The sequence below is a fragment of the Phaenicophaeus curvirostris genome, chromosome 7 (assembly GCF_032191515.1).
Source record: "Phaenicophaeus curvirostris isolate KB17595 chromosome 7, BPBGC_Pcur_1.0, whole genome shotgun sequence".
NCBI lineage: Eukaryota > Metazoa > Chordata > Aves > Cuculiformes > Cuculidae > Phaenicophaeus > Phaenicophaeus curvirostris.
In genome coordinates this window covers 13,053,789-13,077,998 of record NC_091398.1, presented here as the reverse complement: position 1 = coordinate 13,077,998, position 24,210 = coordinate 13,053,789, and the positions used below count along the sequence as shown (strand labels likewise).

Here is a 24,210-nt window from a genome sequence, read left to right as displayed (position 1 = left end):
ATTGCATCTCATGTAGAAACTTGTTACCCTACCAGAACTTGTTTGCGTGCCTGAGCGCTTAATTGCAAATATATTATTGTGATGTTTGCTGGTTGCTTTTCAGTTCCATCTGGCATCGTTACTCCAGCTATCCTTGGCTGCAACACTACTAAAAATACTTCATATCTGTTAGGTAGACTTTCACCACCCATTTAGATGTATGTAATTGCATTCTTCTGAAATAAAAGATGACTAAACAGGAACAATAACTACTCATACATTTATCCCAATATAGTAATTTAAAGTATTACTCCTACAATTATTAGCACTACTTTGCTGCAGCTTGTTATGCTGCAAGGTGATAGATCATGTGATTGTATGTTAATAATTCTGCTCTTAACATTCGTGGAACTTTTGTGATTTTAAACTCCTAGCACATGGAACATGTGACCAGGAAAATAACTTGGCCTGCACACTTATTTTATTAACCAGACCAACTGTTATGCATTTGGTGCTGATTTCATAGAATGGACAGTTGCATTGTAGCTTGATTAGTGTTGTTACCACGGATGTTCAGAAACACTTTCAGGTCTGTCTTTACTTGTGCCCCACAGGCATCTCCAGAGTACCAAAAGCTACAGGATTCCAGTTCTTGTTATGAGAGCCTGGCTGTCCATCTTAGCAGAAAAAGGAAAGAAGCAGAATACACACTTGGCTTCTGGAAGACCTTTCCTGGGAAAATGACGGTATAATGACAATTGTCTGTTCATTAGTTTGAATCTCTTACTGTTAGCGTTGTACCCTGTGTCTGTTACTGATGCTGCTGTCATAGTTGCATTTCTCACTTTTCTTATGTGTGTTGTGTTATTACTCTTAACTTTAGAAAGGATAGGCCTTTACTGTGAAAGACAAGTAGCTCTGACCTTAAGTCGCACTTAGTGAGAAGTAAGCTTCTACAGTTTTGTTTTTAACCCTACCTGTAGGATTCTTTGCGGAAGCCAGAGCGCCGCTTAATCTGTGAAAGCAGCAATCGGGGCTTGTCTCTACAGCATGCTGGAAGATTCTCTGTGAACTGGTTCATCCTCTTCAACGATGCTCTAGTACATGCTCAGGTAAGCCATCTTGTATCCAGGAACAAAACCTTTTCTCTGCTTCGAACATCATAATATATTTTTCGTATAGTGAATGTAAGTTTTTGCACCATTCACTGCAAAGTTGCTTAAGCACTTAAAAGTGATTTTTTTTTTTTTTTTAATGTTTACAAATCAACTTGAAATTATGTGTTGTTTTACATGTTTGATTTCTGTTGCCCTGTGGCTGGCATGGTGTTTGCTGTTTCTTGGAGCAAGGTGCATAAAGGAGCCTATAATGCTCAGTTTTCCCTAGTCCTCAAAGAAAGAGAAAAAACTGTTCAGAAGAAGTTTGGGTCAGGGGTAATGGATCAGTATCCGGTGAAGTTTCCCTTCTCCTTCTCCTTGCCTACAGTTCTCAACGCACCATATTTTTCCCTTGTCCACACTGTGGGTAGAAGCTCTTTCAGAAGAAGCTGGTAATGTGTGAGTATTATTGCTTGTGATGCTGAAATAGTCAGATATCTTGGGAGGGAGGATGAGCATTTTGTAGCCAAGTACTGTAAACTAGTAGTAGAATAGGCTGGATGCGATAGTGTCTACTCCTCTTTATTTTTTCAGAAAACTTACTGTATTTCTGTGTCTTTAAAAAAAAAAAAAAAGCTCTATAAACATCAGGAAAAATAAGATAGTCAAGAGGAAAGTGAGTAGTCTTTCCTGATGCTTATTTCCACTGCTGACTTAATATCAAGTGAATGCTAACTAGGGTGGGGGAGGGAAGGTAGAATATTCATGTTTTAAGAAACCTTGCCTTTTTCAGGATGAAACTTCGCTAGTTTAAAATACCTTTCCCCCCATGTAGGAATGGATTGAAGATTACAACACCAGAAGAACAGTTTGTTCTTGTTTCTTCAACACCCCAGGAAAAGGTCAGCATATCTACAAATTTTGCATGGCTTCAGTGATATGTATGAGTATTTCTCTCCAACTGTGAAACTAAACAGGAAGAAATAATGCATAATTATTCACCAAGAATGGAGTCTTCCTACAACTTGGTATACAAGTTGAACTGTGCTCTGTGCTTGACTGTAGCAGAACTCCAGTTTACAACACAGTAGTGAGGGGTGCACAGGAGATGATTGTAGTTGCTGTGAGGGTGAGATTCAGTGCAAAGACAGATGTCTAAATTCTGTCATGAAACACTTCCTGTTTCAGACCAAGTGGCTGAGGGCAATAAGCCAAGCAGTGGATCAAGCCCTTAAAGGAACTTCTGACTTAATTCTGTATGGAGCTGGTGGGAATGTGCCAAGACAGGAACCTCCTATTTCTCGCAGTGCCAAATACACCTTTTATAAGGATCCTCGATTTAAGGATGCTGTTTATGATGGAAGATGGCTTTCAGGAAAACCCCACGGCAGGTAAAAGCATTTGAATATAACAGTTGAAAACAAAATTAAATGATTGCTGTATCAATAAGTTGGCTGACTCACAGAAGTTATTTGGGACATGAGAAGTGAACTGATTATTTTATATGCATGTATGTCTTTGTGTTTTTTCCAGAGGGATTCTAAAGTGGGCAGATGGGAGAATGTACTCTGGGACTTTCCGGACAGGGCTGGAGGATGGGTAAGATCCTCTCATTACTTGTGGAGCCAGAGGGCAAGGAATTTTGTTATAGGATGTAATAATAAAAACCTTTTCAATAAAGGTTTTGCAGTGAATCTTCACTGACTCAGGGTTATGTATGTTAACAAAATATATCCATATGTTTATGTATAGGTGAAATCTCATTTATTGAGAGGTATGCTAGTTGTCTTCACAACAGACTCTGCAAATGCATGATTAAGAACTTGCTCTTTCATTAAAAAAGTGAAACAAATTGGAGTAGTCAGCTGTAGGATGGAGAAAGGAAATGTTAAAGCAGCTGAGGAGAAAGAACTGGGTGGGTGAATGTAAACTGCTAAGCAGAGGAAAAGTCTCCAGTCACCTTTATGCTGTGTAGGTAGATTTGTGTTGCAGTATTCCTTCAGAAGTTCAGGTACTGCATGGTTTTGGTCCTTCTAGAAAATGCAGTGCCTTCCAATGCAGTTTAGTGAGGCATCTTCTTTAATGTTTTCCTTCCTGTATTTCTGGTAGAGCAAGGGTTTAATAGTTCAGGAAGAAGACAACAAAATCTTGAATTGAGACTTCAGGGTTTGGATAAGGAAAACAAAATTCATGAGGATATATGATCCTGATGATTAAGACAACCGGTACAGACAAGTTTGAAAATAGGATGAACGGAAGTTCTAGACATTATCAAGTTATCTGGTGAAACAAATAAGACCACTTGAAAGTAACTTAATAATTTATTGCATAGCTTTGAATTAATCTGTGGATTTCATTGTTAAAAATCTGCTTAGGGCACTGTTGAGGCTAAGAGGCTAACTTCTTTCCAGGGGCATTTTTACATGAATCTTGCGAGCAGACATGTCTGTACTGTACAGGTTAAAAATACGAGGAGTTCTATTGGCTTCCAGATGTATTTTCAAAGTATTGTGTTGGAGGGGAAATTGAAATGTAGTCTGGCTGCAGATGGCTTTTTAAAACGCACTTCAGGTGTTGATAGTTAAGCTATAAAACCAGATTAAAGCTTTGGTGCTTTGTAGCTAACAGTAAGTGTACCTAACCCTAGTCATTTTAGGGTTGTTGGAGATGGAAACACTGCAAACAAACCCTCACTAGAAATAAATGCAGTAGTGTTCAGCAGTAATTGCTAGGATCATCAAATGCATATCTTTGTATTTCAGCATGCATGCTAAAGTCTCAACACAGTAATAGTGACGTCTTCTTGGGGTAGACATGCTCTCAGTAGAACATTCATAACTGGATTTTAATCTCCTCAGAAGGTTAAAATCAATAAATACAAGTTGTGCGTCTCATTCTTTTCAGGCCTACTGAGATAGTGAACAATTCTCTGCCATTGTTTAGCATAATTGGATGATGGCATCTTTCTTTTTTATAAAAAAAAAACATTCTCTGTTATCAATATATGTTCTCCTCTTTCTGTGGCATAAAGATGTGCTTGTCAAGACCTGAAGAAGATGACAAAGTTAGAAGTAGTCAGAAGTCCTGTGGCCATCGGAAAGCTGAGAAAAATGCTGCAGTGTGGGTAGAGAGGTGAATGCATTCAACATTGCACAAACAGGAGAAAAGCAGTGCAGGCTAAATTGACCCAGTGATACTGGAATTCCTGCTTGCTTTTTAAGAAAGCAACTTTAAAAATCTAACTGCTGTAGTTGGAAAGGCACTGAAGAGGACATAGTGCATGCTGACTATAGAATGGGTCTGTGACGGGTGTCTGTTCCTGTTTTTAATTAAATGTGGTAGCTGTATGGCTCCTTGTCTTCCATTTCTGTGCTTTGGCAGGTATGGTGAATACAGAGTGCCAAACAAAACATTGAATAAGGATGATCATTACGTGGGGTACTGGAAAGAAGGCAAAATGTGTGGGCATGGAGTCTACAGGTAAAGCGTAGCACTTGTGTTCCTATCATTGCACAAGGGAGCATAGGGCTGATGCTCTGGCACACTGATTACCAAGCCTTTGTGTGTAGCTTTCTTGTTACGTTTCACACTTGTGGTTATAGTTAGCTTGGCTTATTTTCTGCTTTGCTTTTGGTAGACTGCTCACAATGCATACTTCTACAGTGTTCTGTTATTTATTCTAACATTGTTACCACCTTTCAATAACAGAGGAATCTCTTGAGAGATAAATATAGCTTCTAATTGGCCTTGCTTGTTGGGAAGAGTGTGGCTTTAAAACAAAAAGTGTCAGAAAATTTGTATTGAAAGCTCACTTTCGTCCCAAATACTTTTACTATAGTTCCTCCTTGGTGTGGCTACATTTGAAGGAAAAAGATTGGTTGGTCGATTCTGGGGTCAGAACATCAACAACAACAAAACCCAAAAACCCACAACAACAAAAAAAAAACCCCACAACCAACCAAAAAAAACCCAAAACACACACAAAATCCCCACCACTCCACCTTCCCCCCTCCCCCCCCCAAAAAAAAAACAAACCCCAAAAAACCCAGATAAGTAAATTACAGGAATCTTTCTTATTCTCTTTTTCATCATAGCTATGCTACTGGTGAGGTGTACGAAGGGTGTTTTCAGGATAACATGCGTCATGGCCATGGTCTGCTACGCAGTGGGAAGCTGACCTCTTCCTCTCCCAGTATGTTCATTGGACAGTGGACAATGGACAAGAAGAGTGGTTATGGAGTTTTTGATGATATCACAAGGTAATACTTCAGTTCCACAAATCCTTATGCACTGGTCTGACATAAAATTGCAACAAGGAGTAGGAAAGGGGAGTAGGAAAGGATTTGATCTGCTAGTAGCAGTATTAGTCTGTGTCTGTGAGGGTTTTTTTTTTTCTTCTTTCTGTTAGGTTTTCTGGGTTGATGATCTGAGGATTTGGGGTCTGAAACTGCTTTTTTGTGCTGTTCCTGCAGTAAATCTGGATATTTTCTTTTGCTTTGGTTTTCTACTCTGTTTTTCTGTCATGCTTCTGCTTGAAAACTAGCACTCAATAAGTTATCTTACTCAGATATCTTGTTGTGCGAGTGCTGAAAATGTTCTTTTTGAGAACAACTGGAAAAATAGATAGTTTCTGGATGATAGCCTACCACAGTCACACCATAAAAACACTTGGATTAATCAAAAGTAAGCGTCAGCCTCTCTGACTACTATTTAAAACACTTTTTCTGTGAGTATAAGTCCACAGAGGTCAGGCCAGAGTGTTTGAAACTAAGTGCGAGGCCCAAATAATTTGAAACATTCTGCAACATAATCTGTTTCCTTACAGTTCTTGCACTTTAATATTTTCAAAATGTCATGTATGACTTTGTAGGTCTCCCTCCCATTGCTCAAGTAGAACAGCTTGGTTTCTTTATTTTATTATCCTCTCAATTTGAGTCATCTGAATTTACATAAAAAAATCAAAACTTTAGCCAAAAAAAATGCATAAAACAAGCCTCTTGCATTTTTTCTAAATAGCTTAAATACATCAGATATATGCCAAATGAAGCCAAAGATCTTTCATGTTCAACTTGCATCTAAGATAAAGCAGTTCCAGAGCAACTAACAAGTTTCCCAATTTCTTCTGTGCTGTAGCTACTACTCAGGTTCCTCTGGACAGGAATTGGGCTTAACTGGGCTTCAGTATTGTTTCAGATCAGGAACAGTTTGCTTGGATGTGGCCAATTTGTAAGGTGAATTGTGAAAAGAAGTTCATAATAGTTTATTTCTCTCAAAAAGACTCTGTATTCCCGTTAAGCTACTGAAACCAGATTGATAAGGCTTGAACCCAGTGCTGGGTGACTCTTTTCTAATGGTTTCTGTAAAGGTGAAGTGTCACAATAGAGCCGAGGAAAGGATATAAATGTACTGCTTAGGCTGTATTCTTCCAACTTCGTTTTTCTTCAGAGGAGAAAAGTATATGGGAATGTGGCAAGATGATCTTTGCCAAGGCAATGGTGTTGTGGTTACTCAGTTTGGACTGTATTATGAAGGAGCCTTCAGCACCAACAAAATGATGGTGAGTTGAACACCAAATTCCATACTATATTGACCTTTTCTCTAAATGTGGTAGCTTTCTTGGTTAGATGAGTGTATTTTAGGCTATGTAAACCTCCTGTTCTTCTAACCTTCTGTTGTCCTGCCTTTTAAAACTGTCTTTATAATCCCTCTCTGTTCTACCTAAGGTTACTCCAGAAACTGCTTTTAAAAAAAAAAATCATTATTTGCCAAGAATCAGTAACAGTTTTTCCAATGTATCTTCACATCTGCTGTCTGACCTGCTGTTATAATTACTACTTTGTATTCTTTATGATTTTCTTCATAGGGAACTGGAATTCTGCTTTCTGAGGATGATACAGTCTATGAGGGGGAATTTTCAGATAACTGGACTCTGAGTGGAAAGGTTGGTATTAGTTGTTACTGTTAATTGTAAACTGTTACCATCTGAAAGAAGTCTCCTTGTTATGTGGTTCCCAATGGATTTCAGTTAAATATTTTTATCTTCTCTCAAGGGCACACTGACCTTGCCAAATGGAGATTATATTGAAGGTCTCTTCAGTGGAGAGTGGGGATCTGGGATTAAAATCACAGGAACCTACTTCAAACCTAGCTTGTATGAGAATGAGAAGGACAAACCTAAAGCATTGTGAGTGTTGAATAAGAAATAATTTCTCACATGGTTCAGTTGTACTTCAGAACATAACTATTGTCTTTTTACAAAAGCTAATTCAAAATATTTTTTCCAAAGAAACAATGAGATTTTGAAAATATTTTTCCTTTTTCATTCCTCTTCCCTCATGCTTAGGAAATAAAAATCTTCTTTATAGCTGTTCTTGCTTTAATTACTACTTGAATACACAAGTAACAGTATGAATTACGAGGTACCCATCATGCTGCTCCTGTCCTGTAGCAGGTTCAGAATTTATTTCAATCTGAACTAACTGCTAGACCCCGAGTTCACAGCTGCTGATGACTTTTGAGGTACTGAGAAAGGCTCGGTTACATTTGAGTGATTAAGTCAATCGCAGACCTCTGCCTTCTGCCAATTATTCTATTCATAAATCAATTCATTTAATGTGTCATTTACTAATGGCATTGGGGGTGTATTTGGACAGCTAGTTACCACACCTTTTCCAAACAGTGCTTAAGAAAATAGTAGAAAAATCTGCCAAATTGCAAGAGAGAGCATTCTAATACGTTGGCAAACAACATTTTGAAAAGTATCCGTATAATCCTGTTCCTAGAAGATGCGTTAGGTCAGTTTGCTTAATTGTCTTGGGGGGGGAAGGGGGAGAAACCGTATTTGTTTTAATCAAGTCATAGCTGATGTCTCTTAGTAGAAGGAATTTAAGTATATATAAAGAGTTGTTGGAATTTCAGTATTTGGTAGCACCGCATAGTGGTTAACATCAGTAGTAGTTGTACGGGATTCAGTAGCTTTTCAGCATACTGTCAAATTTCCGATTAAAATGGGAAACACAACTCTTAATGTTTTTACCTAGATTACTTCGCAGCGTGCTTCCTGAAGCATTTGCTGGTGGTTTCTTTTGACAGTGCTGACACCTACAACAGGACACAGAGTTAAGCAGGGCCTCCCTGCTGAACAGAACACTTGCAGCCTTATCAGCTGTCTGCTTTTTACCCCAGTAGGGAGTCTATGAATAAATGTATGTACGTATTTGTGAAGATTGCTTGTGAAATAAGGGTTTCATCTACCCTTTTCAGGCTCTCTTGAAGTTAAAAATCTTCTGGTATAATTTGTGAAAAGGCTGGGAGCCTACTTTTTCTGCTTTGTGAAACTGGAGGCATGGGGAAATACCAGTGTTGCTAGTTCTTATCTCAGACGTGATGTGAAAGTATTAATGAGAGGTCTGACAATTTCTGACACTTGATTTAAATCAAGATAGAACTGTTAACCCCCGGAGCATTTATGTACTTTATGAAAGCTTTTCAAAGCCTTAAATCTCATAAGTCTTGAGATATTTATGTATTAATTCATATAGGGAGAACAACTGTTAAGGTTTTCCTTTGGTTATAGAGGAGCCCTGAGCACTGGCTGTCAGTGGAAAAGATGCCTGAGCTGGTTTTACTCTCTACCAGCATATCTCTAACATAGCAACATGATCTGCAGAGACTCCTTTAGGGGCAGAAGCTAGATGTTTACCTATGTTGCTGTGCTATTTGTACATTCCAGGGTAATGAGATATTTAGGACATTTTCATACTATGTCTTTTCTACTTGAATATGTCCTGAGCCTTTAAATGAATACCAGGGGTGAAGATAAGCCCAGTTGTAAGTGCATTATGTCCTGTGTTCTTGCAAATCTACTAGTCCTTTTTGTGTTTAAACATACCATTTCCTTGAAGACTGCAAGAAACAGTTCATTAGACAAGCCAGTCTTAATAAGGTTCATAGTTCTTACACAGGTAGATGTTAACATTTTAATCTTGTAACGTTATGTTACATAGTTTAGTGCATGTTAGTAAGGAAAAAAAAATTAAAGTATTAACTTTTTGTAAGCTCTTTTTTAAAGGCGTTGAGAGTCAGGACATTAATTAAATAGTTATTCGTGGTGATAAACTTACTTTAACAGTCTCTACTGTGAGCTTTATCAGCTTTTGACAAAGTAGCGTGAGATACCAGATTGACAACAGGTGATTTTCATAGCTGAATGTGTTATTTCACAACTGTTTGATTTTTAACAGACTAACTGGTCATTTTATTAGGCGGAAGCTCGGGATCCTGTCGGTGCCTCCTGATGAGAAATGGAAGGCAGTTTTTGAAGAGTGCTGGAACCAGCTTGGTTGTGAGAGCCCGGGCCAGGGGGACAGATGGAAGGCTTGGGACAACATTGCGGTGGCCCTGACCACCAACCGGCGGCAACACAAAGATAGGTTGGTTCCTGGAGAATTTAGTCAGCAAAAGGAAGAAAGTATTGAGAAAGAAATTGGAGTCACACTCTACTGTAGACTAGAAACTCTTAACCGTAAAAATTCAGTTGCAACAATATCAAATCCTAAACAAAAACAGAACACTCAATACTCTGTGCTATAAAACCTTTTGGCAACATGCTGATGTTTAAAATTACCTCAGTTGTTAACTTCAGGGTTTTTTGTCTACTGTATGTCTGATGAATAATCTGTACAATGTCTTTATCCTTTTTATAACTGCAGCCCAGAACTCTTGAGCCGCTCACATACTCAGACACTGGAAAGTTTGGAGTTCATTCCACAACACGTTGGTGCCTTCACCCTGGAAAAATATGAAAATATAAAAAAATATTTGGTAAAGGTATTGTGACCAAGCTTGTTTCTAAGGCATGAAGTCAAGCTCACTTTGTAATAGCTTTCTTTAATTCCTTCTGTATTTGCACTCCTGTAATCCATGTTGCATTCATTCATGTTTGCAAGTAACTTCCTAATTTATTGAATTAAAATCCACAACTAAGACTAAAATCACTATATACCTAACGTGTACTGCCTTAAAGTCTGTTTCTGCTCAGTTACTGTTTTAATTCTCATACTCTAGATCCCAGCAAAGAATCTTTAAATACTTGCTAATTATTACATGTTAATTTTAATAGTACCAGACAGATGACTTGTCCAAGTAGTAGCACAAGTTCTTAGACTGTCCTGACTCCTCTTTCAGTTGTATTCAGCTGTTGCATAAATTCTATAATCCAAATGGCAGTTTAAGTACAGCTCACTTTTTGTAATATTTGTAAGAAAGTATTTGTGATATTTTTCAAAGCCTGTTGTTGGATCTCTAAATCTGTTGAATTCCATTTTTTCTATCTGGCCTATTTGACTGGCCAATTAATTTCTTTCACCTTAGGCTTGCGATACTCCTCTCCATCCATTGGGCAAGCTGGTGGAAACACTGGTAGCTGTCTACAGAATGACCTATGTTGGAGTAGGAGCTAATCGACGGTTACTGCAGGAGGCTGTGAGAGAGATAAAGTCCTACCTCAAACGCATCTTCCAATTGGTTAGGTAGTAAGACCACTAAAGATGTCTCATGTACTGAAACTGTCTAGTGTTTATGCAATCCAAATGTGCCAGTATCTTTACTCTGTTCTGAGTGTTGCTTGTATTCCTTTAACCTTTTTAAGGAGCCGTGAATATCCTGTCAAAATAGAAAAACTAAAATCTTCACCACAGTGTATTACGTCCTCCACTGTACTTTAAAATATGGCTGGAGAAAGCTCATCTTTAATGTGGTTTAATCTTTAAACTGGAAAAGTTTGGTGTCTCTGGATATGCATGATATGAAAACACAGAGTTCAAAGGGAATTGAAGAACAGTGAGGATAGCGGCTCACAGTGTACTCCATTGAAGTTCTTACCAGTATGGATGAGCAGTTTTCCTATGAAGGGTTTGCTTGTATTCTTGAGATATTCAGTTGAGTCCTGCCAATTTGGAAGCAGAAATACTCCAGATTATTAACCATTAGAAGCCTTGTCTGGGGGAAAGTGATGTCAAGGCAGGGATGGTATCTTTGGCATTGGAGGGGTTGGCTTTCATAAGTTTTCTTACAGGTAGATGGTGCTTTGTGTCTGTTAGCTATACTGTCTTAGTCTACCATGTATTATTTCAGCTGACTTTTCTTTCCTCTCCAATCTTGCCTTCTAGTGCTGCAATTGGTAGAAACTTCATTAAAGAAGTCATACCTTACTGTGTGTTTTGACATTTAGGTTCTTGTTTCCTGATCTTCCGGAAGAGGGCAGCACAATCCCATTTCAGACAACAGAGACGAAGGGAAGGCGATCATTTTGCAGTGGGAAGTCTGATTCCAGATCAGAATCTCCTGAGCCAGGGTATTTAAGGGAAGAAACTAAATAAGGAAGGCTTCATTTTATTTCTGTTTGCAGTGCTTTCTTGGGTGGGGGAAGAAAGATAAGCATGTATTTAATTGATGGATATAAGCAGATTTTTTTTCCTGTGGTTCTGATGACAGATTCTGATAAGCAGAATTCCATGTGATGGTCGCAGTAAGCATTTCATCCTTGTTCCATGCAATGATTCTTTACTTAAGCCCAAACTTCCTTTTGTCTGTTGTGGGTAAACAAGTTCAGGCTTGGAAGTGGGCTTCAGAAAACAAGTTGGAATATGAGCATTGGGATCAACTAGTAACGCAGGTCCAGTGCATGTATGCTGCTTCACCAATAGCCAGTCCCCCCTGAGACCATTGCGGTCCTGTCCACAGCGGCCTCAGGTGTGGTCAAAACAAGGAAGAGGGATCAGTGGAGACAGCCCTCTGAGAAAAGCTTGAATGACCTGTGCAGATGGTATTAGTGGGCACCTTGAGTTCAGCTTCCCTGATTAGGATTACATCTTGATGCCAAGCAGCTGTTGACTTTATGAAGCCTGGAGTGTGACTGTGTGGAGTTAGGTCAGGTAACTTAATAGGGTTTAGCCTATTTTCTAGTTTGTGCTTTGAAGGTGAAGCACAGCTGCCAGCAGAGTGGCTCAGTGGGGACTAAATGATTAGCATGAAGATACAGGTAAAACCTGAACTATAACATAGTACAGTATTCAGCTTTTACATTATACAAGGAAGAAAGCCAATGTTCTGTTTAAAACATAGAAACCACAAAAAACCCTGCACCTTGACCCCTGCCTGCACTGCAAACCCACTTCTGTGTGGACTGTGAAGGAAAATTACTCCCAAGACACTCTTAGCATGGATGCTGTCAGATGCATTTGTACATATTTTTATTATATTTCATATAATAGGCTCATACTAAATGAAAGAATTGTTCTAATGATTTTTTTTTCATTCAGTTTTTATAGATAATGAGGTTTTTAATACATCTTCAAGCCACTCCCTTCTTTTTTTTATAGTTACGTGGTAACCAGTTTTGGCTTGCTGCTCCCTGTCTTACTGCCACGACTCTATCCTCCTCTATTTATGTTGTATGCCTTAGACAACGAGCGTGAGGAAGATATTTACTGGGAATGTGTTCTACGTCTAAATAAACAAACTGACATGGCTCTTCTGAGTTTTCTTGGAGTGCAAGCGTGAGTATGCTTCAACAATAAAACATTACTTAGAATAAGGTTATGGCATCTATTTAGATAAAGCAACTAAAAAAGCTACGTTGTCTAAAATGCTTTCCTTTAATTAAAATGCATCTAAATATAGCTTCAAGCTAGTTAATATAGTTGAGAGTGAATCAAAAGTTCCCTCCCCCCAAAAGAGGGAGGAAGATTGGCATTGCTATAAAACCAGAGTGAAGCATTCCAGATTAGGCTACTTTTCAACTGTTTGCACTAGGTGTAGTTGATCCTATAGAAAGAGCTGTTGTATCTTACTCATTTTCATAAGATGAAAAATGCTTTAAGACTGTTCTCTCTCCATAGACTGTGTTGGGTTTCTTGCAGGAAATTTTGGCCAGGAACTGTATCCATCCTTGGAGAGAGCAGAAAGGTATGTGCGTTGGACGTTGACTTACAGTATATTTTGCCCAGTGCCTTTTTCAAGAAACTGAGAACATGAAGAAGCAGTCAAAGAATTTTCAACCAGGCTTTTTGCATACAGATGTGATGCTCTCTCATCTCCTTGAATGCTGCCTACTCCTTGAAAGTTAGTGATTTCTTACATTAGCTGTCAGTCCATCTTTGTCACTTACTGTCTTACTCTGTAATGAATTCTGATTCAGGAAGACATTTGTTCAATCTCCAGTTACAAAAGTATGAGAATAAAAGTTTACCAAGGAAGTATTCAAGCTGCTTGATTAAGAGAGTTTGACCACTGTATACGTTCTCATCTGGAGAAGAATTGTATAGTTTTTATTCTTAATCATTATCTTGCTGAAAGGGGCTGAATACTGGCCTTAGTTGGTGATAGCGTAGTACTCAGTCGCTGTGCTCCACTAAGAGTGGTTTAATAGTCATAAATTTGAACAATTTGAATGTTTACAGTGTACTTTAAATTATGTCTGTTTATGAATCAGTATATTTTTATATTAAACTTTCAGTTTCTTTCAGTCAGTCAAGTACTCCTACCTTCAGATCACCTCTGCCCTGTTTTTAACTGGTTTGCGGGAAATCTGTAGTCATTAGAACCTTGGCTTTCATTGTAGTAGTTGCTGCATGCAGACAAGCTGATGTTCTGTGATGCAGATTGAGTGTTACAAGCTTGCCACGATGACCAAAGTGGCTGCTGAAACCCCTCCCTGAAGCTACATTTCCCCATAAGACAAGTCCCCTTTTTCCCAAATCATGCATTGATTCATGTGACTCGCGTGTTGCAGACCTACAGTCAGACTTCAAATGTTGCAAAGTCTGGCAATAACATGTTAATTTGGATCTTCTGTATTTTTAGGTATTGGGCAGAATTCTTGCCAGCTGTCTGAATCTTTTGCACTTCTGACTGTTTGTTTTTCACTTAGAGTTCCTCCACTGTGCCGTGTGTCCTCTCTGAACTATGCACTATATGATGTTCTCCACAGCCATCTACCTTATGTGATGGGTCATTCCTTCAATTAAATAGGATGCTTTTATCCAAGATGTTGTGTTTATCTGCTTCTCTCTTCCATCCAGTTTCTTTGTTATTGTGAATTTCTTTAGGTCTTTTCTGCATCCATCCATTCTCTACCAGCCCAATTCAAAAAGGCTTAGGCTCAGTCACATACTAAAAGCCAGCGTATATATTAGTTCTTTAATGTTTGCTCCAAACCTGAGTCTCTGCTCACTGACTGCTATGACTTTTCTAGATTTCAGCTGTTCCAGTCTTATGGTGTCCTGTTGATTGTTAACCATTAAGATTTAATGCTTCTCAGTCTTACTTGACCTGGAAGATGTCCAAAACCATCCCTGTTTCTTGTGACATGCTAAGGAATTCAAAACAGGCTTTTCTGAATTTTAAATAATACTCACATGAATTATATGTAGGCAGACTTCCTGGATTATTTTAGTGTCCAGGCACATTCCCCTTTCTTTGTACTGGAAAACTGAAAAAAAGTCGTTTATGCCAGTGTTGCATGCTGCGCTGCTTTTCTTCTACTGTTGAATAGTGGGCTTGTTAAACCTGCATGATGAATCTTCTCATGATTACACAGGTATCATCAACTACGAAAGATGCCTGCTTTGCCTCTGCAGTTGAATGTTTACAGCAAATCAGGTAATTCCCTGAAATTTGTCTTCTAGTGTTTTACTGTTCCTGACATAGATTCATAGAACAGTTTGAGTTGGAAGGGCCCTTAAAGATCATCCAGTTCCAGCCCTCCTGCCATGTCCCACCAGACCACGCTGCCCAAGGTCCATCCAGCCTGGCCTTGAACACCTCTAGGGATGGGGCAGCCACAGCTTCCCTGGGCAATGTGTGCTAGTGCCTCACCACCCTCATGGTGAAGAAATTCTTCCTTATGTGTAGTCTAAATCTGCCCCTCTCCAGTTTATACCCATTATACCTCATACTATCGCCACAAGCCTTTGTGAATAGTCCCTCTCCAGCTTTTCTGTAGCCCCTTCAGGTACAGGAAAGTCGCTATAAGGTCTCCTCGGAGCCTTCTCTGAACAACTCCAACTCTCTCAGCCTTTCCTCATGTGAAGGTGCTCCAGCCCTCTGATCATACTTGTAGCCTCCTCTGGACCCATCTAACAGCTCCGTATCCTTCTTATGTTGAGGATTCCAGAACTGGACATAGTAATCCAGATGATGTCTCACAAGAGAGGAGCAGAAGGGCAGGATCACCTCCCTTGACGTAGTAGTATCTGGTTTACTTGATTGCGATCCTTTACTTGTCACCTTTTCTTTGCTCACTTTTATAAGAGAGGTCACCAAGAAGTTTCAGAGGTCCTACTAAAAATGTTAGCAAATTCTCCCAATGCGGAATGCTGTACAACCTCGTAAGTGCGACTGAGACGTGTCACAAGACACTATTCAGAACTGAAAGCGTGAGGATGTCTAATCAAATATATGTGTGAATTTGTAAACAGTTATGGCAAAATGACCCAGATGTGAGGAGCTTTTCTCTGTCTGTTAGCTGACATAAGGAGTCCTGCTGTAAGAGTAGAAGTAGAAATTAAAAGGGGTTTAGAAAGAAACTTTTCCCCCTTTAGCACTATGTTAAAACATCTTTAAAAATGAAAGGATTTCTCAGTCACAGTAATGTGCCTCGATCCGATAATTATAGCCTGGGGTTTTACGCAGTCTTGGAAGCCATGGCTGTTGTGGTGAATGATCTGTCTTCTCTCCTTGAGCATGGGGGTGTGCTAGCTATCAAATTATCTTCCTGATTTAGATGCAGATATGTTACTTGTTATTTTTTAACTTGGTTTGCTCTTTCTATTCAAACAGCACCACCTTTACCCCAGCTGACAAGTTGAAGGTGATCCAGCAGACTTTTGAAGAGATCTCTCAGAATGTACTCGAGACTCTTCAGGAAGATTTTCTGTGGTCCATGGATGACTTATTTCCTGTTTTTCTCTATGTGGTGCTACGAGCCAGGTGGGCACCATGAGCGGCATCAGTTGCCACTGCAGTTGTTACTGCTGAGCATAGGCAGTATGAGTACTTTTACCTGTATTAAACACTCCTGCTTCTTGTTATAAGACTACTTGCTAACTTTTTGTAACTTAGTAAATAGTCCAGTTTTTGCTTTGGCCTGAAAAAAAAAAATTGAACAGTTAACACTGAAATGGCTGTGACTTCAGAATGAAGTTTAGGAAAAGCACGTGTTTTGCAGAACATCATGTACAAAAAGTAAAAGCATTATGATGGTATCATAATTTTGTTTACCTGTTCTTCTCTCTCCCCTGTGTGACAGGATAAGGAATTTGGGGTCTGAGGTGCACTTAATCGAGGACCTGATGGACCCTTATCTGCAGCACGGGGAGCAAGGCATCATGTTCACTACTTTGAAGGTATGAAAATTATTCAGAGTTATCAAAAGATTTCTTTGGACATCAATCAGCTTTTAGCAGTGATGATCAGCTTGGGACAGTTGTATAGACATGAGGTTGTAACTGACGTTCTTATTGAAGATTTTAGTTAGGATGAGCAAGGAAACTTGAATTAGAGCTTATGTTAACCTAACAGTTGCAGGTACTGCTAATAATAGACTAGACATAAGGAAGAATTCCTTCACAATGAGGGTGGTGAGGTGCTGACCCAGGTTGCCCAGGGAAGCTGTGGCTGCCCCATCCCGGGAGGTGTTCAAGGCCAGGTTGGATGGAGCTTGGGCAGCCTGGGCTGGTGGGAGGTGTCCCTGCCCATTGCAGGGGGAACTGGATGGGCTTTAAGTTCCCTTCCAGCTCAGACTATTTCATGATTCTGTTACATGGTGCAGCATGCACATGTACTTAATTCAAATGTAATATTGGTTGCTGTTATATATCTGAATGCTTGTCATTCCCCTGCACCATGACAAACCTTATTTGCCTTATAAAGATTGGAATGAAGTGCTGCTTTGGACATTAGCCAAATTAGTATTTAAGTCTGGCATTGCATCAAGATGCTTCAGGAATTCAATTCTGAAAAAAAAAAAAAAAAATTAAAAATCTTTTTACTGTGTTGCTCTCCACATAAAATTTAGCATTCTTCTCTTTAAGTTTGGAAAAAGAGAGATAAACCTTTTTGATGAGTATCCTATTGTACCCTAGGACCTCCATAATGGAAATAGGTTGGTTTGGTACCTAAAAACTGTTCCAACAAGTGACAAGTCAGCTGTGTGGAGCTCTTCTGTGGGGTTGCTTTAGGGGGAGGCTGTTTACCTGAAACTCTTAAAAAAACCTTAAGTTGAGCTGCCAGGTGAACGTGATTGTATTTTCTGTCTGTGCAAAGTGGAAATAGTTGGGTGCAGAGGGTTTTTCATAGCTTTTATTTTTTCAGTGCTGCAAAAAGGGAAGATTTGAGTTGGTTTAAAATTTATCAAAGAATCTATGCAGTAGAAGCAGAATCTTATTTTCTGTGAGAGCAAGTGTTGTCTGAAACATTGTAATCAACTTTCTGGTCATGGCTGACTCAGTGCACATTTGAACCAGCATTAAGGAGTGAATATCTGTCAAGCAGCAGGTCAGGGTGTTTAGTCAGATGATAGAAACTTTTGATTTGAAACACTTAATCCCTGCATCTTGTTCTGCAGGAAAAGATTTTCTTTTTTTGGGTCCTGCTGTCAAAGGGCAAAGAAAGACTTCTAAGCAGAAAAAATGTACTTCATGTTGGCAAAGCTGGGAGCTGCTGAAGTGTTCACTCCCAAATCATGCTCTCTTACTTCATTAAGAGTTAGACGTAATTTGTAGTTTAAGTTCTCCTGTTGTTCTTTTTGCAAGTGTTCATATCAGAAGATTCTCATGTGTTGAGTGTCAGTGTGTCATCACTGCTTGTAGAAAGCCTAGTCCTTCCATTTCTTGGATTAAAAAACCAACCCGCCTATTTGTGTATGATGCTTTTATCAGTTTGCTGAGTACTGGCATGTATGCTAAACTGAAGTTTGTTTTCGTTCAGGCATGTTACTACCAGATTCAACATGAAAGGCTTACCTAGACCATCACTTATGACCTGGCTCTGTGGAATAATGTGCTTGGAGGAAGTTCACTGATACTCACTTTCTTCCCTGAAATGGCACTTGAAAACACTCTGTTATGGTTCTGGTGTCACAGATGAAAATATTCAGTTATTTCTTCTGAACTTTCAGTTTTAAGATTTAAAAACGGGAGCCAGAGCCACCCATGGTGGTGAAGCTAGAGACTTGGTTTATCAAGTACCTGCCAAGAAGAGAGAATTTCCTATTCTAACAGAACGGTTCTTTACTTCTTTTCCATTAACAATGCTGCAAAAAGGCATGGCATCTACGTAGAGTACATGTGAAAGTCTGGACCGCATGGCTTCTAAAGCAGTGGGTTTGGTTTTATTATTACTGGTTTGTCAACAGAGACCTTTAAAGAGAATGAATTGCACCATGGAACCATTCAGTCTTCCTGAATTAAGTTATTGTGTTTGTTTATTTAAAAAATAGAAATACATATTTATAATGGGTAACCTATAGTGTGTTTGGCTGTAAAGGTTTTGAGGCATCTGTGTTGAACAGAATTGCTGACTGCAGTGTTAATGTGCTGTTGTGGAAATAATTACACTGTTATGAACTTCCCAGTTTACTGGAATTATAAATATCAAGGCATTCACCGTTATTTCTGTAGGCACTGACCACTTCAGATTTCGGCACTGAATTAAATACCCACAATCTGCAGTGTTCAGTTTCATTACCCCGAGGACAAACACTTTCTCTGGAAGTCCATGTGATAGGAGAGTGTGAGAATGCGCTCTTGAACAAGCTGACTGGATTGAGACTTTTGCCTGTTAATTTAGGTATCAGAGTGAAAAAAGCTGACCTTGTTGCATTTTCAAACATGCAGAGAACAAGTAATTTCCCTGGGTGGAAGTTGTGTGTGTGTGTTCCGTGGTTTATGGTTGACTTTATTTATACCGATAACACTCATGGATGATTTGGGTATTGTAGGTGCTGTTCTTTACCATGACTGACTCAAACAAGGAGGAGGGAGCAATAGATCCCAGAATGTTATCCTGGGTTAAGTTATGTCAAACTACCATAGATAACGCTAATCATATTTTTGAAATAGAAATCATGGCTTGTGTATTGGCACCAAAATGGACAAAATACTGTTTTAAACAGTGACTGTAATGTAGCAATTTTCATAATAAAGTAAAAAAGATCGGTCTTTCTGAAATTATTTTTAGTTTTATCAGGCAGAGGGAAAGAGTAATTCTAGCAAGGAGATGTTTAAAACTGTTGTACTAGCAGCAGACTACAAAGGTAACAGAAAGTAGAGGTAGTAGATTTCTTCGTGTTTGCACACAATTTTCTGTTAGCTTAATCTTTTTTTTGAAATGTACTGAATACTTTGAGGAGACATGAGCAATCTTTGAGGAGACAAGCTATAAAAATAAGTTAATTTGAGAAAAGGGGTGTGGAGATACCCAACTAAAGGTGGAGAGTATATTGAAGCCTAAGGCAGGAATTTGAAGACTGAATCTTTCATTATAGATGCCACTCTCCCATGCAATCATCACTTAGAACTCATTGTACAAAGATATTTAACTGAAACCTGTAAGAGCAGAACGGCTCTTTGAAAAGGAGCCACACTGGGCAGCTGAGTAAATAATAACTCACCTACAAAGATCAGAATTCAGGATTTATTTCACCTTTTGTAGGAGTGAGATCATTAGAAAGAGGAGTTTTATTTTGTGGGATTTTTTTTTTCTGTAACTGTCTTTGTCTTCAAGTGTTTTGGAAGAAAGAGGTTATTGTAATCTTCAGCTTTGACATGAAACACTTTGTTTCACATGACCTCACTCTCACACTGATTCCATGCCTTAAACTGAGAATGTAACTTGAAATGGGAAGTTTTTCCATGATCTTTCTGCCTTCCCCAACTATGCAGCAACTTCAAACATTTAATGTGATACAAAGTTGAGAGCTAGAAACCAAAGAATACATCTGCCTTTACACATGCACACACACAACCTCCTACAAAAAGCAGTGATATTGCATTTGGATTTAGGTTGCTGATTAATGGAAGCAGGCAGCCTGGGCTGGATTATTTTTGGTCTTTGTGATACATAGCTCAGTTATTAGCTGAAGAGAATCCTAGGATTAAATGTGCTTCTGACACAAATTCCACTTTACAGCCTACAAGAGCTGTGATGCAGTAAGAAATCGATACAGACCAGCTTTCGTTTGTGTATTTCTGTAGCTAACAAAGAAATTAGTTAACCTGCACGACTTCTCTGTCTGTATTTCTTCATGGTAATTACATTTTTTCATCTACTATGCCTGGGGTTTTTTTCCTGAAATTGAAAGCTGGATGTTTCTTGTGCTGCAGCAGAAATCCTGTAACCAGCAACAGAAGATCAATGTTGCAGTATTATAGATTCTAGATTCTCATTGCAATTGCAGGCATGGTAGCTGCAGGCAGACCTGGAGAGGTGAGTGTCCTATTGGCTGGGAAAGTTACCAAGAATAAGAAACTGCTTAAGCGAGAGACAACTTAATATAGGCTTTCTATGCAAGAAAAGGGTTAAGGGGATTTGTTCTCCTCTCCCTGGTGATGAGTTGTTCTAAGGTTAGGTTTCTGCGGATTAGAAAGGAGAGGATGTCCATAGATTAGCTAGGGCTCTACCAGTAAATACTCTTTCCCTCTGGAAATTCTGCATGAGCTGAACATGGTGCATTCTGCAGGTAAGAAAATACGCACTCTGCTAAAACCATTGCACTACACAGATGCATTTCCCCATGCAACTGTGAAATTTAGTTTCTTCTCATAGCTACAGCAAAACTGATAAAACTTGTGTAACCTGTTTAATTCCCATTAGCTACATAGTAGAGATATGTATGAATGGCAAGGAGGAGCTCAGAAGAGAATCTTCTTCCTTGCTCCTTCACGCAATCTTCTGACTTGAATGCTTGGTGTTGTACCTTGACTTATTTTGGCAAAGGTTGGTTTACTTTCTAGCTGTTCTTGTTGTTAGAAGCAGTTTAGAGAGCATACCTGTTCTGGTATGGTGAGAGATGATGTAGAGGCAAGATACGTGGCTGATACGGGGCCGTAAAAGAAACCCTTTCTTGGCACTACCTATTGTACCTCTAAATTGATTTAGTATCCATGTGTTGTCAGGTGGTGGTTGTTTGGATTGTTTTTTTTCAGTAAGATCAAGCTGTTGGCAATAAACAGCTCAAAGTAAAGCTGGCTGCCTCACATGGCTACAACGTGCTGTGCCTAACTGTTCTGTGAATGTGCTGCCCTTTTAGGAAGCAAGGATTTAACAGCATTTACTGCTGTATAGACAAGACACTTGCACCACTGGAGCTTTTGTTTTACAGGGAGGCAAATTGAATCATCACTGAATATACCTGATAACAGGGATTAATAGCATAATGCGTTCCATCAGCAACCTTACCTCTGCAGATGTGATTATCTTAATCTCACAAAATGCCTTACATCAACATAAAATTTATTTAGTCTTTTTTTGACTCGTGCTGTCTCAGACTCGCAATGAGTGAGTGATTCTTGGGCCAAGATAAGGATGTGTGGTTTCAAAGGATAGGTCTGAACCTTTGCTTGAAGCTTGCCAATTCATTCAACAAATATTTAGGGCTGCTTTTTTAATTAAAACACTTCTGGGTCTCAATGCGTACAAAAAGCAAGACTGCTTTCTATACTGACGTGAAAAAGCTGACAGAGTTCAGAGATGAGACTGGCCTAATCGAGTTTATTTAATGCAGAACAAAGAAGTCCTGAATGGGGCATGTCACTGAAGAGATGCTGAATGTCTCTTGCTGCCATTTTTTGCCTACTTGGTTTGCTGATTTATAATGACTTACTTGTTAAAAAAGCTTTCTCCATGTTCCCTGCCTTCAAGCTATTTTGCAGTCTTCAATATGCCGAATAATTAATATTGATAAAGATACGAATAATTTTCCATGTTGAAAATGCTCAAAAACCTTATCAAGCATCTTAGCCAAAGAAGCTTATAAGAGCAGGAGGGATGGTGTTCTGTATGTCAGGTTTGCTGGTGGTGTCCCCTTTAGAGGCTTGACAGCATCCAAAACTGTCCATTGAAAGACAATTCTGTAAGCTGCATTGGAAGCAGGGCTTGGGTTCCCTTGCAGCTTTACCCTTGTATCAATGACTTTCTGGTCTGTCTGACAAATAGGTCAAGGAATTTAATATTCCACTGCTTGAGGAAGTAAGCCCTACAGCCCAACTTTGGGATGGCTGATGTTTGTAGATATGAGGCTATGGGTGCCTTTTCACTCTAAATTCTGGTGCACTCAGCACAGAGTATCCAGTTCTGTCCCTAAGAGCAGGCAGAGAGAAGTGTTTTCTATTAATGAGTGTCTGTAATTGGATGCAATACATGTGAATGGGAAGGACCTTACACTGGCTGGGAGATTAGTCAGGTAAGCCTTCTAGTAAGAACTTCTATCTAATTTATTTAGATCCCTGGGATGAGGAGACCCTGAGCTCTGGCCTGCATAGATATAACTCTCAGGAAATGAAGGCACAGTAGTAGTTATAAGTTTGTTTGAACTGTGACCTTTCCCTTTAAGCAAGCAATTTAGTAGGACAGTTTCTAAAGAACTGCACAGAAGCAAGATAATATTCTTTCTCTCTGCTGGTAACAACTGATTTGTCATCGATTGCTACTGGCAGCTGCTGACACCAGGCTTCACAGTTGGAAGCTGCTTTCCTTTATTGTGTAAAAATATGAAAAGGCTGCTGCTTTATAGATCAGGTGAGCTGCGTTGTTAAGAACTTCACAGATTTTTGTTTGAATGCTGTTTCTGTCAGTATGACCATAAACTGTAGTTTAAAAAGGCAACAATGGTTGGGTTACTAGCTGTTTATTATTAACCTTTGCAGCTCTTTGATACCTGTACCCAACAATCTTAGCCACAAAGGCAAGCAATTGACATTCAATAGCTTTCCCTGTTTTTCTTGGAAGTCTGAGGTCACCACTGAAAGCAAACAGTGTGCCTAAAACTTCTAACCGCACTCAAGTTAATCCCACATCTGTTCTCAATGGAAGCAGTAGTGATACCAGAAGCTATAAGGCTCCACGGGGAAAAAAAATCAATCTTGGGAGTATTTTAAAGGGGTATTGGTTAGCATTTGGGCAGAAGTGGAAGTATTTTAGCATCTGCAGAAATGTTGTTCTTTGTCTCTATTTGCAGGATGATTCTCAGTGGTATGTTCAAAAATGAAATACCTGTTCAGCAGAAGATTGTAGAATATTCTTTCTTTGACATCAAAATTGAGACTTGCTGGCTTTGGTTTACTTGTTTCCCATTCTGAGTTGCTGTGCTGTGCAAGATCTATCCTAGGTAAGAAGAAATAAATGTGACCCAGCTCCCAAAGATTAAAAGGGGCCTCGATTAAGGTATTTATACTGGAGAAGGTTGAGGGGTTTTTTTTCTCTTTTCCTTTCAGCTTCTCAGTTTTGTAACAAAATATAAGTAATGCTAATCGTCAATGTGTCAATGTGGTGGTTTGGTAGACAGCACTACTCGAACAAAGCCAGGCTCAAGATTATGGTGACTTCACTGAAGTTATCACAACAGAGAAAATTCAGTTTTCCGTATGCATCTGAGGAGTCTTCTACAAAAAAACTGAGGGATTTTATTGTCTGTTTTGAGGTGAAGCAGGGGGGTCTTCTAAACTTTCTTTTAACCAGTTAAACCCCAAGCTTTCAGAAATATTTCTTGTCTTTCCCATGTTTCCCTGTATGTTTGCAGAGTCCCTCCCTGATTACAAGAGCAGTCTGATACTTCGAAACTAAATAGGAAAAATCATAGGAAGAGGCAGATCTAGACTTGAAATAATTGGAGTTTTATTCTTGCAAGAATTTGGGTTGGCTGAATGGGAAGGTACTGTAAGTACGTGTTGAGAGACTTCTGGGTGGTAAAGTATATCTATAATAAGAGTTGTATATGCTTTGAGTGAAGCAGCTGCTATAAAATCATACACCTGGTAACAGAGGCATTGTAATAAGTAGAGCTGATCACAGTTGACAACATAGAATATATTTGTAGATGTGAGTTGGCTGAACAATTTCAGCCAGAGTTAGGGGA

At 39.1% G+C, this 24,210-nt stretch overlaps 1 protein-coding gene across 1 annotated transcript in view; it reads left to right on the top strand.

Annotated features, from left to right (window-relative positions):
* ALS2 (alsin Rho guanine nucleotide exchange factor ALS2) overlaps positions 1–19,306 on the top strand; it is a 42,990-nt gene extending 23,684 nt beyond the window's left edge. Inside the window, exons 14-34 of the mRNA XM_069860815.1 lie at positions 594–725; positions 963–1,091; positions 1,465–1,535; positions 1,912–1,978; positions 2,265–2,467; positions 2,610–2,675; positions 4,458–4,556; positions 5,171–5,335; positions 6,522–6,633; positions 6,940–7,017; positions 7,127–7,260; positions 9,341–9,508; positions 9,788–9,905; positions 10,449–10,606; positions 11,308–11,430; positions 12,458–12,634; positions 12,998–13,043; positions 14,677–14,738; positions 15,918–16,067; positions 16,387–16,483; positions 18,066–19,306. Coding sequence (XP_069716916.1) covers positions 594–725; positions 963–1,091; positions 1,465–1,535; positions 1,912–1,978; positions 2,265–2,467; positions 2,610–2,675; positions 4,458–4,556; positions 5,171–5,335; positions 6,522–6,633; positions 6,940–7,017; positions 7,127–7,260; positions 9,341–9,508; positions 9,788–9,905; positions 10,449–10,606; positions 11,308–11,430; positions 12,458–12,634; positions 12,998–13,043; positions 14,677–14,738; positions 15,918–16,067; positions 16,387–16,483; positions 18,066–18,104 — 2,394 coding nt within the window. The 3' untranslated portion in view covers positions 18,105–19,306. The remainder of the gene's footprint in view (positions 1–593; positions 726–962; positions 1,092–1,464; positions 1,536–1,911; positions 1,979–2,264; positions 2,468–2,609; positions 2,676–4,457; positions 4,557–5,170; positions 5,336–6,521; positions 6,634–6,939; positions 7,018–7,126; positions 7,261–9,340; positions 9,509–9,787; positions 9,906–10,448; positions 10,607–11,307; positions 11,431–12,457; positions 12,635–12,997; positions 13,044–14,676; positions 14,739–15,917; positions 16,068–16,386; positions 16,484–18,065) is intronic.
* The last annotated feature ends 4,904 nt before the right edge of the window (positions 19,307–24,210 follow it).